The sequence below is a fragment of the Dendrobates tinctorius genome, unplaced genomic scaffold (genome assembly GCF_039654945.1).
Source record: "Dendrobates tinctorius isolate UK_male_01 unplaced genomic scaffold, ASM3965494v1 ptg000029l, whole genome shotgun sequence".
Classification (NCBI taxonomy): domain Eukaryota; kingdom Metazoa; phylum Chordata; class Amphibia; order Anura; family Dendrobatidae; genus Dendrobates; species Dendrobates tinctorius.
The window spans coordinates 42,566,612-42,585,328 of record NW_027361697.1 but is presented as its reverse complement, the minus strand read 5'-3'; the positions used below and the strand labels follow the sequence as shown (position 1 = coordinate 42,585,328).

At 49.4% G+C, this 18,717-nt stretch overlaps 1 protein-coding gene across 3 annotated transcripts in view; it reads right to left on the bottom strand.

Moving 5' to 3' along the window:
* Nucleotides 1-18,717, bottom strand: part of VAV3 (vav guanine nucleotide exchange factor 3) — a 275,259-nt gene that overhangs the window by 141,150 nt on the left and 115,392 nt on the right. For 2 of the 3 annotated variants that reach the window (XM_073571669.1, XM_073571670.1), the window contains exons 3-4: nt 14,479-14,537; nt 3,218-3,283 (exon numbers count right to left, since the gene is read on the bottom strand). In XM_073571669.1, the coding sequence (XP_073427770.1) occupies nt 3,218-3,283; nt 14,479-14,537 (125 nt within the window). Of the gene's footprint in view, nt 1-3,217; nt 3,284-14,478; nt 15,764-18,717 lie in introns of those variants that run through there. The other variant, XM_073571671.1, reaches the window with a different exon arrangement.

Genomic DNA, 18,717 nt, shown 5'->3' with positions numbered 1-18,717 from the left:
TTATACTCTGAGGGGTAGCTGCATTATGCTCTAAGGGGTGGCTGCATTATATTATAAGAGGGGGGCTGCATTATATTCTATGGGGGTTACATTATATTGTATGGCGGGGCTGCATTATACTCTGTGAAGTGGCTGCATTATGCTATATGTGGGCTGTATTATACTGTATCGAGGACTATGGGGAATACATTATATGATGAACTACGGGGTGCATTATACTATGGGAAGTGAATTGTACTACATGGATGACTATGGCAGTGCATTATACTATATGGAGCAGTATGAGGAGTGTATTATACTATATCAGGGGTGGGGAACGTACGGCCCGCCATATCCTTTGATCCGGCCCGCAGCCGCTCCAGAGCCGCGATCGGGTACCTTGATGCCAGAGGAGGACTCTTGCTCTGCTTCCTAGCCCCGCTTCCTAGCCCCGCCCGCTGGATACCGCACTCTGATACGTGCAGCCGCAGGCACTGACGGAGACTGAGCACACCCCGACGGACCCCAGCGGCCCCCGCGCACTGATACTAACCAGCACGAGTAATTGCGCGCCGCTACCCAGTGTGAGCTGCGCGGTCTGCGGCCTGCCTTCCTAGTCACCCCGGCCTGCCATCTTCATCATCCTGGTCACCGGTTCTGCTGTGTCAGGTCAGTATGTGCTGCCTAATGGGGACATGTGTTGCATATTGGGGACCTGTGCTGCCTATTGGGGATGTGTGCTGCCTAATGGGGACATGTGCAGCATATTGGGGACGTGTGCTGCCTAATGGGGATGTGTGCTGCCTAATGGGGACGTGTGCTGCATATTGGGGACGCGTGCTGCCTATTGGGGACGTGTGCTGCCTAATGGGGACGTGTGCTGCATATTGGGGACGTGTGCTGCCTAATGGGGACATGTGCTGCATATTGGGGACCTGTGCTGCCTAATGGGGATGTGTGCTGCATATTGGGGACCTGTGCTGCCTATTGGGGACGTGTGCTGCCTATTGGGGACGTGTGCTGCCTAATAGGGACCTGTGCTGCCTAATGGGGATGTGTGCTGCATATTGGGGACCTGTGCTGCCTATTGGGGACCTGTGCTGCCTATTGGGGACGTGTGCTGCCTATTGGGGACGTGTGCTGCCTAATAGGGACATGTGCTGCCTAATGGGGACATGTGCTGCCTATTGGGGACGTGTGCTGCCTAATGGGGACATGTGCTGCATATTGGGGACCTGTGCTGCCTAATGGGGACATGTGCTGCATATTGGGGACCTGTGCTGCCTAATGGGGACCTGTGCTGCATATTGGGGACCTGTGCTGCCTAATGGGGACGTGTGCTGCATATTGGGGACCTGTGCTGCCTAATGGGGATGTGTGCTGCCTAATGGGGACATGTGCTGCATATTGGGGACCTGTGCTGCCTAATGGGGACATATGCTGCATATTGGGGGCCTGTGCTGCCTAATGGGGACCTGTGCTGCATATTGGGGACCTGTGCTGCCTAATGGGGATGTGTGCTGCATATTGGGGACCTGTGCTGCCTATTGGGGACGTGTGCTGCCTAATGGGGACGTGTGCTGCCTAATGGGGACGTGTGCTGCCTAATGGGGACCTGTGCTGCATATTGGGGACCTGTGCTGCCTATTGGGGATGTGTGCTGCCTAATAGGAACATGTGCTGCATATTGGGGACGTGTGCTGAATACATGTGTGTAAACAGGAATGCCTGTTTGTTAAGGAATCCCCACATGTATTCAGCCTGTCCAGCAGCTGCAAATCATGCAAATGCGTCGACAGAAACTAAATCTCCAAGCACGCCAAAATACTCAGAGGACACCTGAGCATGCTTGGGAAAACCCGAGCAACGAGTATACTCGCTCATCATTATTAATAATTTTATGCGGCCCCTGAACGCTATTATAAAATTCCAAATGGCCCTCGGCAGAAAAAAGGTTCCCCACCCCTGTACTATATGGAGGATTGAGCAGTGAATTTTAATGGAGGGCTATGAGGAGTGTATTATACTATATTGAGGACTATGGGGAGTGTATTATACTATATGGAGGACTGAGGAGTGTTTATATTATATGGAGAACTATGGGGCACACTATATTATATGGAGCACTATAGGGAGTGTATTATACTATATGGAGGACTATAGGGAGTGTATTATACAATATGAAGGACTATGGGGGACATTATATTATATGGAGAACTATGGGGCACACTATATTATATGGAGCACTATAGGGAGTGTATTATACTATATGGAGGACTATAGGGAGTGTATTATACAATATGAAGGACTATGGGGGACATTATATTATATGGAGGACTATGGGGTGTAAACTGTAGATGTGCTGCAAATAACATGATACTGTATGGTGATCTGTTAATGATCCATTAGTGATTGTTCTGTTCCCATCATTCTTTCTCAGATGGTGGAACGAGGCTGGGAAACAAGTGTTGAACGACTTCAATATTTTCGCTCACACTCATTTAGCGGCCTGAACTCAGCGCATGTAAATACAATCAAAATGCTTCTGTGTGATGTGCAATATGTTAGCATTTGGGGCCCCATTTTAAACTTTTGCCTAGGGCCCCACTTTGCCTAAATCCAGCCCAGCTTATCATTAATAGCAATGGGAACACATGACTATAGTGAAATGAGGAGTAGTAGAGACACTAAAGAAGAGGAGCAGCCGCTGATAGCCCATCCGAGATGATAGTGGCCGCTCACCCAAGAGGCAGAGGTGGACGGTGGTGAACTAGTAGGACCATCATGGCTGGCCACTCTACTGTTGCAAGAAAAGGGAACTAATTTTTCAGCCACAGCAGCATCTTCCTGCCATCCAGTAGGTGTCGTTCTTCAGGTATCTGCCAACCTCAGGTTAATGCATCAGATGGCCAGCTAAAGGAATGTGGTTCATCACTCCACAAAATATACGGTACTCCCTCTGCTCTAGAACCAAGTGGCAGCGTGCTTTACTCCACTCCAACCAGAGGCTGACATTGTGCTTGGTGATGTAAGGCTCTTGTGTGCTGCAGCAGTAGGCACTGTAGTGACTGACACCACAGAGGACAGGCCATTTGTACACGTCCTGCACTTCAGCACTTGGGCCACAATCTATAACTGTGTATGGTCCACTTCTTCAAGGCTGAGCTGCTGTCACCCGGGGACATTTCCACTCCTCAATACCAGCAATACTTGACTGACAGACACGTTAAATACCTACTCAATCAGGTCAGGCAATGCTTTGTAGATGTCTTCATCTTGTACACTCTCTTCTGTTGGAAACGGCCTAAGTAAATGCACACAAGACAAGTGTTAGACATTCTCTACAGCAAGCACAATACTGTAAATGTCAAGTTCATTTGTAATCTATTTTATTTTTCATTTAAATATATTTTTGGGGGCTAATTATAATTTTTGCAATTAGGTTTAATTAAAAAAAGGCTTGCACAGTTTGGCTTCTACACTGGCTATGTATTACAATTCTCTCCTAAAAATATGAGGGTTCTGCTCAGTTTCCTCTAAAAAAAAATAATAAAAATTAAAAAAAAAAACAGCAAAAAGATTATGTGTGCACATAATAACCACTCTCTGTTTACCTGCATATTGTTGGCTGCAGAATGAGCTAACTGGAATCCATCAGTGAGCTGACAGGGTATTTGTAACTTTTATCTGTTGCCTCCTGAGCTGATTTATGACCACAGATCCCATCAAAATTGAGTTGAACTTTGATGTGGTCAGAAATCAGCTCAGTAAAAGACCGATAAAAGCGTTACAAATACCCTTTTAGAACAAGCTCACTGATAGATTCTCAGAAAACTCATTCTGCAGCCAGCTACATGAAGGAGCATGAAGAAACAAAAAGTCAAATGCTGCAAAACTGGTAATGAAACCCAATAACAAAAAAAATTTTTTAGCCCAAAATATAAGCATTTAAAGGGGTTGTGGTGCTGATCGGTGGGGTGTGATCTCTGGGGCCTGCGCTGATCAGCACAACAGGGTATTTAGGATGAAGCAGCGGTGCCCACGCCTGACCAGCCCCAACACAGAAGACTAAAACTATCCCTATACAAGCAATAACATGTAGCGAGGACTGTAGGTACATTCCTGAGGGTGTATATGGTCCCCTATTCCTGGGTACAATCACTGGATACCATCATTACGGACCCCCTTCCTAGACCACCCTTCTCGCCGTCACAGTAACATTACCGTGATAACGGAGGCGCGTGAATAATTCATCACTGAAATCAGTGGTTAGATGAATATCCCCTTGACTTGATGATGGATTTTCTCTGGATGGATTGTGGGAATGTTTCTGCCATGTCCTACCTTACAATAACAAGTATTTTCTTGTAAAATTAATATTCTGAGATTTTCTCGCAGTGCTGCATAATAGATGCAAACATCAGACCTTGATAAAATATTCATGCTATGATATTAAGCAGAGATGTACTGAGGGTTACTGAATCAAGTGGTGTAATGTAAGGTGTGAGCAGCAAAAGTGACACCGCAACCACAATTACCAATGACGAGGATGGGAGGTGCTGACGCTGGTGCAATTTACCGTAGCCTCATGTATCGGCTCTTAGAGGTTTCATATCTTCTTACATATATTCGTGTATATTTGTTGAGGGTCTACTACCCACAGAGGCAGCCCCCATCACTGAATGTAGGGTGTGGGGGGCAGTAGATTGGTACAACTGTGAACACAAGAGCTGCAATGAATGACTTTAAAGAGAATCTGTCAGAAGGTTTTGTCACACAATTTAAAAGCAGAATAATGTAGGGGTAGAGACCCTGATTTCAGCGATGTATCACTTACTTAGCTGCTTGCTGTAGTTTTATTAGCAGGAGATTATCACTAGAGGACTAGTAAACTGCTGCTGTTTAGTCCTTCATATGCATGAGCTCTGTAAAATTCCGCTCCCCAACACTGATTGGCAGCTCTTTGCCTATGCACAGTGCGCACAGAAAGCTGCCAATCAGTGGTGTGGGAGGGGTTCTCAGCATTCAGAGAACTGTTAGATCTGCAGCAGATAAAGCAGTGATCTTATCAAAACTACAGCAAGCAGCACAGTAAGGGGCACACCGCTGGAATCAGGGTCTCTGACCCTGTATCATGCTGTTCTCAGATTGGGTAGCAAAAACCTGGTGACAGATTCCCTTTAAGGGGTTGTTCCATCATAAACACTAATATTATTAATGGTAATCCTGCTATCTGAGCCTGAATGAGCAGACTGGCTCTTGCTCTGGCTTACATAACACAGCCATGGGTAAGACTGATACTATATCTCTTCTGCAGTAGCCATTGAAGGTAAAACACACAGCTTTGGTAACAGATGATAGGTGTAGATTCGGGCAGATGTATCCTGTGTTGAAATAAGTCTAATAAGGGGCTCATGCGGTGGTCTGAGCTGCCTGTTAAAGGGGTCGTCTCAGGATCCTATTTCCAGGAGCATTCTGCTCCCACTACGCTGCCTCCTGGTTTTCTGATGAATGACACTAGCATCATCGTTGTGCCACTGGCCAGAACTGTGCGCTCTCTTATGTTTCTAGCAAAGGCAAAAACATTACAAAAAATGGTTTGGTCTCACCATTGGTATTAGATACAGCATTCCAGCATCAGGGCGTATCCTGCTGGAGAGACGATCCACTCATGGGGAGCCGAGGCATGGGAAAACCAGTGTTAGTGTAAAGTATTCCCCTACACTCCCTGTCGTGCCCCAGCGCTACTCCTGTCCTAACAAGGACAGGCCCCAAGTGGATCCTGTAGTGGACACCCCCACTGATAAGGGGAAAAATAGTCAGAAGCTTCCTACGCGTTTCTTCCCCAATGGAGGGGATTCATCAGGGGAGTCAAATAGATATAAAGCAGTAGGAAAGGATATATAGAATTAGTGTTGTCCGTTAAGTCCACAGGCCCTGCAGTGGCGAGGTGCCTAACAAGCTAGTGTGACTGTCCCTGTCACTACCAAGTGGAGTGAGCTTTTATCTATTTGACTCCCCTGATGAATCCCCTCCATTGGGGAAGAAACGCGTAGGGAGCTTCTGTCTATTTTTCCCCTTATCAGTGGGGGTGTCCACTACAGGATCCACTTGGGGCCTGTCCTTGTTAGGACAGGAGTAACGCTGGGGCACGACAGGGAGTGTAGGAGAATACTTTACATTAAGGCTGTGTGCACGCGCTGCGGATTTTGCTGCGGTTCCGCAGCGGTTTTGGCCGCTGCGGACCCGCAGCAGTTTTTGCTGCGGTGTACAGTAGCATGATTCCCTATGGGAATCAAAAACCGCAGTGCAGACGGTGCGGAATTTTCCGCGCAGATTATCTGCGGTTTTCAATCCGCAGAAAGAATTGACATGTCAATTCTTTCTGCGGATTCCCCTGCGGTTTGCCATCTCCTCCATTGAGGAGATGAAAAACCGTAGGGCAAAACCGCAGAGCAATCCGCAGGTAAAACCGCAGGTATTTTGACCTGCGGTTTCACCTGCGGATTTTACAAAATCCGCGCGGATGAATCCGCACCTTTTCCGCAGCGTGTGCACACAGCCTAACACTGGTTTTCCCATGTCTCGGCTCCCCATGAGTGGATCGTCTCTCCAGCAGGATACGCCCTGATGCTGGAATGCTATATCTAATAACAATGGTGAGACCAAACCATTTTTTATTGAGCACTGGTTTACATGAGCACTTTTTTGTAATGGTTTTGTGTATTTTGTCCTTTTAATGGTTCATTAAAGGTTATGTTTTAATTGACTTTATGTGGGATACTCTCCCGGCTGTGTGCAACATTTGACCCCTGAGGGTTTTTTTGGAATATGTCAAAAAGCTCACACTATAGCTGAGTGCACACTTTGAAATGTTACCCATTAAATAAGATAACAGCTGTAAGTGTTTTTGCAGCCAAGGTTTGCCATGTTTTGCAGGCTTTGGGCCCCGTAAGACTCTGATAGACAATCCTATACCGTTGATGGTTTATCTGAGCCTCATTGCCTCTCTTTTCAGCAATGCTATTTAATTTTTAAAGGGAACCTGTCAACACTAGAGATGAGTGAACCCGAACAGTAAAGTTCGGCGTCCGTCCTGAACACCAACTGTTCGGGCACAGACACCAAACAGGGACTTCACCAGGAAGTCCGCGCTACTGTTTGGGTTCGGCTGCCCAAACACCGGGCGTCTGTCATGCTGTCATGTGTAATGTGCATGGCAGCTTGGCAAACGGTCAAGTCTTGGCACTGTCCAGGTTGAAAACTGTTTTATTTTCCCCAGACATGGATTACGGCATGGGATAGAACGACAGATAGGTGAGGGATATTGTTGGTTTTTTTTTGTTTTTGTTTTGCCTATCTTTGCACACGAGCCGTTTTATTCATTCTCTACGGCACTGCCAGAAAAAGCTAAGTGCTCACTTGTCTCTGGAAGTCCAATGGAGAATGAATGCAGCAGAGATGGCATTCCCAGCTGCCGCACCATCTACACAGGACATTTCAGTGGATGGGTGATAACTCCTAATAAAGAAGGGGGCTGGGGAAGGGCACAGCCTAGGGGAAGCCCCCCATGACTGCTATGGGCGGGAAGTTTGAACTAGTGTTGTGCCAGTTTGAAATGGTTGGCCGGGACGGGGGCCGGGGGAGGGGTTTAAGGTGGGGGCAGCCTGTATTAGGGAAAAAGTGCGGGAAAAACCGCACTCACCAGCCAGGAGCAGAGGAGAGAAGTCCCACCTGAATCGATGGACGACGAGCAGCAACTTTTCGCCAGACTGCAGGATGTGGCCAGGTCCAGGAGGGGAGGATGGCTACAGACCCAGCTTTCCTCCCTCCTCAGCGCTGCGGAGCAGGGAACCAGCCGGCGTGGAAGGAGGACCCGTCCCCCCGAAAGGCTGTCACCGGAGGTGTCAGCCCGCAGCAGGCGGCGGCTGCGGAGCCCCTCCAGGGACCCTGCGGGCGGCGCAACAGTTGGGGCTGCATCCCCTCCCTGCGCCCGTCCCGGCAGGAATCCGCCCAGCCGGCCGGTCAGCACGGGCGGCAAGCGTGGGGGAGCAGGACAGGAACAGCAGGCCGGACCGGAAGTGACGTCGCGGGCAGGAGCCGAAGAGTCGCGCAGCAGGGGGAGTGTGAAGTCCGCGGCAGGCCCTCACAGCGGCGAGGCTGGCGCCGGCCGGCGCCGGGCAACACAGCGGCGGGAGGCAGGATCGAGGGCGCCCCCGGGGATGAGGACCGCTCGGGGGCGTCTGCCAGCCAGGGCGCCAGACGTGGCGCGGCGGGCAGGAGGGGGCGTTGCGGCAGCGCCCTGCCTGGCCCCACCGTCAGCAGAAGGACCGGAGGTGAGGCGGGCGGGAGGGTGCTGGATGCTGCCGCCCTGCCTTCCCCATTGCAGTCCATAGCGTGAGAGCGGCGGTCGGGAGGGGGCAGCACGAGGACGCCCTGCCTGGTCCCAGCAGCATGTGGAGCCCCGACCGATCGGCGGACAGGAGGGGGCTCAGCGGGGACGCCCTGCCTGGTCCCAGCAGCACGTGTAGCCCGGACCGGTCGACGGGCGGGAGGCGACTTAGCGCGGTCGCCCTGCCTGGCCCCTATCCAGCAGACGAGGCACCAGGCACCTGGGGGCATTTATCCGGGAGTCGCCCGGAGGGTGCTACGGACCGGCCAGTCGGGCATGGGTCCAGGGACTGTCACGGGTCCCGCTCAAGGGGGAGTTCTCGGGAGCGGCGGGTATCGCATGCTCGGGTCCCCCCTGGTGACGAGGAGGCCAGGGGCGCGGGCCTGGAGCAGTGGTGCCTGCATCAGGATCATCGAGGACGTCAGGATTCCGGATTTCCAGCTGGCGGGGACACAGCACCCGCGCAGCTTTGTGAGTATGGCTCCATGTCGTGTTTGTCGCCCGCAGGGGCTGTATTGCAGGATGATGGGGGCAGGCAGGGAGATGGTAGGGAGCGGATGGGGCGTAGTGGGCCTAGCGGGGCTGAGGTGCCGGGGCTAAGGGACATTTTGGCGAACATGTCGCAAATATTGAGGAGACTGGAGGGGGGGGTAATTGGGGAGGCAGCTCCGTCCCCAGCGGGGGCATGGATAGTGAGTCGCGGTTCGGGCACAGAGTCGGGTGGTGACGTGTTACGCGCGGTAGAATGCGATGAAGGAGCTGCGGCAGGAGTATCTGTTTCAGTGCAGACGGAAACGGATAAGGGGGATAGGATAAAACTGGACGATAGGGCTAAGGGAGAGGTTTATGTGTGCTTTGAGGGGCCGCTGGGGGCCCATTTAAAGAAAGAAGTGAAGGAGAAGATTTGGCGGAACGAGTATGTGGAGATATTTTCATTGCTGCCGTTGGAAAAGTTTAACCTGGATAAGGGGAAGAAGGACGATAGTAAAAAAGAGGAGGAAGAAAAGAGGAGGTGGCGTCTGATCCCGCAGACTTTTGTGAATTGGATGCAGGCATTCGCTATTTTGGCTAGTGTCATAGGGGAGAAGTCTCCGGATAATTGTTCTGGCCTTTTTTGTTATTTAGATGCTATCGGGGAGGCGCATCGTATTTATGGGGGCCAGGCGTGGCTGCGATACGACGAGCAGTTTAGGCAGAGGAAGGCGGTACGGCCGGAGATAAAGTGGGATCAAAAGGATATCGGGCTGTGGCTGAAGGTGATGGCCCCAGTGAGGTATGGGCAGTCCTTTCACGGGAGCGGGGGCAGCAGCAGTCAGCAAGCAGGTCAGGGTAGCAGTGCTCAGGCAACCCAGGGAGGAAGAGAGAAGTCGGGAGCGTGCTGGCAATTTAATGACGGGCAGTGCAAGTACGGGGCGGTCTGCAAGTTCAAGCACGTGTGCTCCCACTGCAACGGTAGCTCACACGGCACTTGTAAATGTTTTAAGAAAGGGAAAGGAAAGCCAAATGTGGGTGCCGGTCAAGGGGGAGAGCCCGGTGAGGGTTCAAGAGATGGCCCCCTTTCTAAGTAGGTACCCGGCTCGGGCAGAGGCCAGCGTGCTTTTGAATGGTTTTGTTGACGGTTTCAGGATTCCACCTCCTGGCCATGTGGTTCCTTTTTCTGTTAAAAATTTGCGGTCGGCAATAATGCATGCGGAGGTAGTAGATGAGAAGTTAAAAAAGGAAGAGGATTTGGGCAGGATGGCCGGTCCGTTCCCCACGGCTCCTGTTGCGGGCGTGATTGTTTCCCGGTTGGGGGTTGTGCCTAAGAGGGAGCCGAATAAGTTTCGTTTGATTCAGCATTTGTCTTATCCAAAAGGCTTGTCAGTTAATGACGGTATCGATAGGGAGTTTTGTTCTGTGGAGTATACCTCTTTTGATACGGCGGTTAAGTGGGTGCGACGTTATGGGTCATGGGCTTTGTTGGCAAAGACAGACATTGAGTCCGCTTTTCGGTTACTACCGGTTCATGCAGATAGTATCCCGCTGCTGGGATGTTTTTGGAGGGGGAATTTCTACCTCGATAGGTGTTTGCCGATGGGTTGCGCAATTTCTTGTTCCTTGTTTGAGACGTTTAGCACTTTTCTGGAGTGGGTGGTAAGGGATGTTACAGGAATGCAGTCGATCATTCATTATCTGGATGATTTTCTTTTTATTGGCCCCCCGGATTCGCCGTTGTGTAGGAACGCGTTGGCAGGCATGGTTTGGGTGGCGGAGCATTTTGGGGTGCCACTGGCATCTGAGAAGACGGAAGGCCCTAAGGCTGTTATAAGTTTTTTGGGCATAGTTGTCGATTCGGAGAGGATGGAGTGTCGGTTACCAGAGGACAAGTTGGCATTGTTGAAACAGGAGGTAGACAGGATTTCGAAGTTGCGCAAAGTGACCCTCAAGGAATTACAATCCCTATTGGGGAGATTGAACTTTGCCTGCAGGATCATGCCTATGGGTCGAATTTTTTCTCGTCGTTTGGCTAGCGCGACGGCGGGAGTGAAGGCTCCGCACCATTACGTTCGCTTGACGAAGGAGCATAGGGACGATTTGATGGTTTGGCAGCGGTTTTTGCGGAATTACAATGGGCGGTCGCTGATGCAGGAGGAGACATTGAGCAATTTTGATTTTGAAATATTTACGGATGCAGCAGGCGGCTTTGGTTACGGCGCCTACTGTAAGGGTAGGTGGAGTGTGGGGCGGTGGCCTCAGGCGTGGAAGTTGTTGGGCCTTACCAAAAACTTGGCACTATTGGAGCTGTTTCCTATCGTGGTAGCTGTTTTGGTGTGGGGTCCCATGTTCGAAAATAGGAGAGTGCGCTTTCATTGCGACAACGCGAGTGTTGTAGCGGTCATTAACAGTTTGTCGGCCTCCTCTCCCCCCGTAGTTAGATTGGTTAGGGTTTTGGTTCTTCGCTGTCTGGATTTGAACGCAGGGATTTCTGCAGTGCATGTGCCCGGGGTTACGAATTCAATAGCAGACTCTTTGTCTCGTTTTCAGTGTGGCCGTTTTCGAGAATTGGCGCCAGGAGCGGATGCCACGGGCGTGGAATGCCCTTCCTTTCTGTGGAAGGTGATTACGGAAGAGCAGGAAGACTGATTCGGGAATCCTTATCGCAGCAGACGTGGTCGGCCTACGATTCTTCGTGGCGAGTATGGCAGAGTTGGTTGGCAGAGTGGGGTGGGGTCGAAAGTGATGAGGATAGGATGTTGGCGGTATTGTTTTTAATTGGGAAGGCAGCTGACAGCGGTTGGTCTGCTGCTAAGGTAAACAAGTTTGTAGCGGGTTTAGCTTTCGGTTTCAAGTTGCAAGGGGTGGGGGACGTTACGAAGAGCTTCTTAGTGAGTCAGGCGTTAAAAGGGTTTCGGAGGGGTAACAAAGCTGGGGACAAACGAAGGCCTATTTCGTTTAGTACGTTGGAAGGCTTAGGCAGAGTCCTTGGGGGTATTTGCACGTCAGTTTTTGAGTTGGCCCTGTTTCGGCTGGCTTTTTCTTTGGCCTTTTTTGGGGCAATGCGCATTGGCGAGGTGGTGTCAGGCAGCAGGGTTTCGGCGGGAGGGGTGTTGGCAGAAGATGTGGAATTTTGGGCGGGGGGCATTGTTTTTTGGATTCGGCGTTCAAAAACTGATCAACAGGGTAGGGGCAGACGGGTAGTTTTGGGGCAAGTTGATGGGGCATTAATGTGCCCTCGTGGCTGTTTGGAAGCATATTGGGGCGTATGGGCGGGTAGGACGGGTCCTCTCTTGTGCCATGCGGACGGCACCTATTTGTCTCGGTTCCAGTTCATTGCGGTTTTGAAGAAGGGATTGGTAGAGTTGGGCCTTCCCCAGGACATGTATGGGTCTCATTCATTTAGAATTGGTGCTGCGACCGAAGCGGACAGCCTTGGGTTGGGGGCTGATGCGATTAGGAGAATTGGCAGGTGGCAGTCGGATCGGTATTTACTGTATGTTCGGCGTTAGCTGCGTGGTTTGCATGTCCTCGATGTGTTTTTCCTATATTCTGTTGTGTTTTTTCCAGGTGGCGACCCCTTTCTTGCCTGGATATTCGGACACTCTTACGTTTATTGGGGTGCGCTACGAGCCGACGCGAGGCCAGATGGTAGGCAATTGGGCTTTGGGAGGGAGCAGGTGCTGGTCCGTTGGTTGGGTTTCCGAGGAATGGTATGGAGCAGGGTGCTCCTGGAGTTAACCAAGTCCGCTCGCTTGGATAGAACCCCCGACATTATTGTTTTCCATGTGGGGGGCAATGATTTAGGGGTCAGGCCGGTGAGAGAACTAATTAGGGACATACGTTCCGATTTTTTGAGGTTGTGGACATCGTTCCCGAACGTGGTGACGGTATGGTCAGATGTGGTACCCAGACAGAGGTGGAGGCAAGCGAGATCGTTGAAAGGGATTAACAGGGCTAGGGTGAAATTGAATTGCGCGGTGTCGGCGTTTGTGTCCAGGAATGGGGGCATTAGTGTTCGTCACTTTGAATTGGAGACAGGTGCCGGTAATTTTTGGTTGGCCGATGGGGTTCATTTAAATTCTATTGGTATTGATTTATGGGCACTGTCAATACAGGAGGGGATCGAGAGGGCCTTGGTGGTTTTGGGGCACTCACGAGCCTGAGGTGGTCAGGGCTGTTCGTGGTTGGCGGGGGGTGGGGTTCTTGGAGTTGACGGTGATTGGTCGGGGAAGGATTCGGAAGTAACATTCCCGACAGTTTAAAATGGTATGGGGGATCTGGCTTTTGGGTATGGGCTCTGGACGGGGTTTTACCTCGGGAGCTATGGTGGTTGGTCTCCCAGAAGGGGAGTTACGGTGCCCTCGAGCTGGGCTGGACGGCTGGGGGTAACATGGTGGAAATAAGTTTATAGCCAGATCTTTCTAGCTCCAAGAACCCTCCCCTCATAATTTTGAATTATTTAATGTTTATTGTTAATGTTTGTTAATAAAATTGGCCGCTGTGGCCAAAATTATCCAAAGAATTTAAATTGTACCGTGTCTTATTCTCAGGAGAAAGGAAAGAGGGGGATGATAGGAGGCGGTGAGGTATCGAGGAGAAGGTAAAACTGAAGTCGCCATATGCGGTCAAGAAGGGGGCTGGGGAAGGGCACAGCCTAGGGGAAGCCCCCCATGACTGCTATGGGCGGGAAGTTTGAACTAGTGTTGTGCCAGTTTGAAATGGTTGGCCGGGACGGGGGCCGGGGGAGGGGTTTAAGGTGGGGGCAGCCTGTATTAGGGAAAAAGTGCGGGAAAAACCGCACTCACCAGCCAGGAGCAGAGGAGAGAAGTCCCACCCACCCTCCCTGTTTTGGGTAGCATGTTGGGGGCTGCTAGGGGATGTACGTTTTTAAAAAAAAAAAAAAAAGGTGATCGGTATATAGATTCTTGTCAGGGTCTATACGAGGCGTCGTTGTTGCTGTTGTCACAGTGGCTGTGGGGCGGGGGCTGGGGTTCTTGGAGTTGACGGTGATTGGTCGGGGAAGGATTCGGAAGTAACATTCCCGACAGTTTAAAATGGTATGGGGGATCTGGCTTTTGGGTATGGGCTCTGGACGGGGTTTTACCTCGGGAGCTATGGTGGTTGGTCTCCCAGAAGGGGAGTTACGGTGCCCTCGAGCTGGGCTGGACGGCTGGGGGTAACATGGTGGAAATAAGTTTATAGCCAGATCTTTCTAGCTCCAAGAACCCTCCCCTCATAATTTTGAATTATTTAATGTTTATTGTTAATGTTTGTTAATAAAATTGGCCGCTGTGGCCAAAATTATCCAAAGAATTTAAATTGTACCGTGTCTTATTCTCAGGAGAAAGGAAAGAGGGGGATGATAGGAGGCGGTGAGGTATCGAGGAGAAGGTAAAACTGAAGTCGCCATATGCGGTCATGGAAATAGCCCTTGAAATTTTTGGACTATTGAGAACATTAGGATTCAGGTTGATGAAATCTTTCTGGGCCACTGCAGACTTCTCTGTGTCCTTGTGATGCAGGACTACACTAATCCTGACCACATAGGCCAACAGCCCAGAGTCTGGAAAGAATCATTTCTGTAATTACAGGCCATGGACTTTCCGTAAAAGAAACAAAAGATGGCTGACCTTATTCCACAGGAAAGTGAGATGGGCGTATGAGACAGCTTGGATAAAGTTTCTATAACCTGTGAAAGAAACACAGACAGTTTACATTTATGACGCTTTTACTGCAGAAATTGAGAAAAACATTTTTAATCCCACATTAATTTAGTCTGAGAAGAGCTGACAAATAAATGACGTAATAATATAATCAGGTGATCAGAGAGATGTATATAGAAAGAGTAGGAGCTACAAAGAAGACGGGCAGATACAGGGGCAGGTCCAAATGTTAATCTCTAATCAGTGCGCCATCTCTGGACCTGATGAACCGCGGCAGGCCCAAATGTTACCATAATCTCTAATCAGTGCGCCATCTCTGGACCTGATGAACCGCGGCAGGCCCAAATGTTACCATAATCTCTAATCAGTGTGCCATCTCTGGACCTGATGAACCGCGGCAGGCCCAAATGTTACCATAATCTCTAATCAGTGCGCCATCTCTGGACCTGATGAGCCGCGGCAGGTCCAAATGTTACCATAATCTCTAATCAGTGCGCCATCTCTGGACCTGATGAACCCTGGCAGGCCCAAATGTTACCATAATCTCTAATCAGTGTGCCATCTCTGGACCTGATGAACCGCGGCAGGCCCAAATGTTACCATAATCTCTAATCAGTGCGCCATCTCTGGACCTGATGAACCCTGGCAGGCCCAAATGTTACCATAATCTCTAATCAGTGCGCCATCTCTGGACCTGATGAACCGCGGCAGGCCCAAATGTTACCATAATCTCTAATCAGTGCGCCATCTCTGGACCTGATGAACCGCGGCAGGCCCAAATGTTACCATAATCTCTAATCAGTGCGCCATCTCTGGACCTGATGAACCGCGGCAGGCCCAAATGTTACCATAATCTCTAATGAGTGTGCCATCTCTGGACCTGATGAACCGCGGCAGGCCCAAATGTTACCATAATCTCTAATCAGTGCGCCATCTCTGGACCTGATGAACCGCGGCAGGCCCAAATGTTACCATAATCTCTAATCAGTGCGCCATCTCTGGACCTGATGAACCGCGGCAGGCCCAAATGTTACCATAATCTCTAATGAGTGTGCCATCTCTGGACCTGATGAACCGCGGCAGGCCCAAATGTTACCATAATCTCTAATGAGTGTGCCATCTCTGGACCTGATGAACCGCGGCAGGCCCAAATGTTACCATAATCTCTAATCAGTGCGCCATCTCTGGACCTGATGAACCGCGGCAGGTCCAAATGTTAGCGCACTGATTAGAGATTAACATTCGGACCTGCCACAGTTCATCAGAACCAGAGATGGCGCACTGATTAGAGATTAACATTCGGACCTGCCAGGGTTCATCAGAACCAGAGATGGCGCACCGATTAGAGATTAAGATTCGGACCTGCCACAGTTCATCAGAACCAGAGATGGCGCACTGATTAGAGATTATCATTCGGACCTGCCAAGGCTCATCAGGATCAAAGGTGATCTCTAATCAGTGCACCATCTCTGGTACTGATGAACAGCGGCAGGTTCAAATGTTAGTGTACTGATCATAGCGGTGGTTTATCAGCTCCAGAGATAGCACACTGATTAGAGATTATCTTTGGTCCTCATGAACCGCGGTAGGTCTGAATTCAATCTCTAATCCGTGCGCCATCTCTGACCCTGACGCAACGCGACAGGTCTGAATTTAATGTCTAATCAGTGCGCAATTTCTGGTACTGAAGAATTATTTCAGGTCCGATTTTTGACCACTAACCACTGCTCTACCTATGACGCTAATGAACTGCGGCAGGTCCAAATGTTGTGTCCTTAGGTGATAAATATCCAATCTTGTAGACATGATGATATACTGTAGATACTGGGAATATAATTTACCTGTACTGTATATACCTGACAATCAGGTATTACGGGGCGAGGCTCAGATGTCCTCCATTGGAGCTGTGGTCGGGATTCTATGCAGAGTTTCCATTTATTGTCTATTGGAGTTATAAAAGATAACAGCGGGCTGTACACACTAAAGTTTTCACTCCCAGAAACACTAAACGGAGCTTTAGAGAGCATGCAAGGCTGCCATTCCATTCAGCGGGGAGGCACAGGACTACTTTCATTTAATCAACAGGGGCCCTTAACAATTAAAAACTTCTCATGAATAATAAATTGTAATTAATGGACAACCCCTTTAAAGGAAATCTGTCATCAGGTTTTGCTATGCAATCCGAGAGCAGAATAATGTAGGGACAGAGACCCTGATGCCAGTGATTTGTTACTCACTGGGCTGTGTTTTGTTGTTTCAATAAAATCAGTGTTTTATCTGCAGGAGATTATCACTAGAGGACCAGGTGTCTCGTGCCTGCTGGACCAACCATACTGCCATCATTGATTAGTAGATTTCTGTTAATATATAGTTAGGTCCAGAAATATTTGGACAGTTACACAGATTTTGTAAATTTTGCTGTTTACCAAAACATATTCAAGATACAGTTATATAATCAATATGAGCTTAAAGTGCAAACTCTCCGCTTTCATTTGAGGGTATTCACATCCTAATTGGAGTAAGGGCCCCGTCACACATAGCGACGCACCAGCGATCCCGACAACGATATGACTTTGTCAGGATCGCTGGTGTGTCGCTACATGATCGCTGGTGAGCTGCCAAACAGGCAGCTTCACCAGCGATCAGCACCAGCGACACGCGGGTAACAAGCGATGCACGTCGCTTAGTTACCCACTGTGTACCTTAGTTACCAGTGCGCTGGTGCAGGGAGCTGGTAACCAAGGTACACATCGGGTTTCTAAGCGGCGCGCGGCACTTAGAAACCTGCTGTTTACCTTACTTACCAGCGCCAGCTCGCTGATCTCTGGTCTCCCGCCTGCCACACGCAGCGATGCGTGCTGGCCAGCGGGAGACCAGCGATCAAAAAAATGTCCTGGCCATTCCAGGACGATCAGCGATACCCAGCAGGGGGGCCGGTCGCTGGTAAGTGTCACACACAGCAATCTCGCTAGTGAGATCGCTGTGTGTCACGGAGGCTTAAGGGTTTAGGAATTCCAGCTCTTTAATATGTGGCTTCCTCTTTTTAAAAAGACCAAAAGTAATTGGACGATTATCTTAAAAGGTTTTCAATGGGCTGCATATGCTTTTCCCTCATTAATCGATCATCAATTAAGAAAGTAAAAGGTCGGAGCTGATTCCAGATGTGATACTTGGAAGCTGTTGCTGTGAACCCATAACATGAAGGAGCTCTCAATGGAAGTGAAACAGACCATCAGGCTAAAAAAAGAAGAAATCCATCACATACATAGCAGAAATGTCAGGAGTGGTTGAATCAACAGTTTGGTACAATTTACAAAAAAACAGCGCCCAGATAAGCTTGGGAACACAAAAAAAACCTGGATATTCATGGAAGAAAACAGTTATGGATGATCACAGAATCATTTCTGTGGTAAAGAAAATCCCCTTCACAACATCCACCCAAGTAAAGAACACTCTCCAGGAAGTCTGTGTTTCACCATTTAAGTCTATGATAAAGAGAAGACTTCATGACAGCAAATACAAAGGGTTTCACCATGTTGTGTAAACCATTAATCAGCCATAAAAAAAGAAAGCCCAGATAAGACTTTGTGAAAAACACATCAAAAGAAGTCAGTCCAGTTCTGAAAAAGCATACTTTGAACAGGTGGACCTAAGATCAACCTGTACCAGAACGATGGGAAGAGGCAAGTATGGAGAAGGCTTGGAACAGCTCATGATCCAAAGCACACCACACCCTCTGTAACACATGGTGGAGGCAGTGTGATGGCACGGCAATGCATGGCCTCCAATGGCGCTGGGTCACTAGTGCTTATTGATTATGTGACTGAAGACAGAAGCAGCCGGATGAATTGTGTATGTACAGGGCGATACTTTCTGCTCAGATTCAACCAAGAACAGCAAGGATGATTGGATGGCTCTTCACAGGACAGATGGACAATGACGCAAAACATACTGCAAAGGCAACACAGGAGATTTTTAAGGCAGAGAAGTGGAATATTCTGCAATCACCAGATCTCATACCCATCGAGCATGTATTTCACATGCTTAAGGCAAAACTTAAGGCAGAAAGAACCACCAACAGGCAACAACTTAAGTCAGCTGCAGTAAAGGATGGCAATACATCACAAAGGAGGAAACCTAAAGTTTGGTGATGTCCAAGGCTCCTAGACATCTGGCAGTCATTGCCAGCAATGGATTGTCTACAAA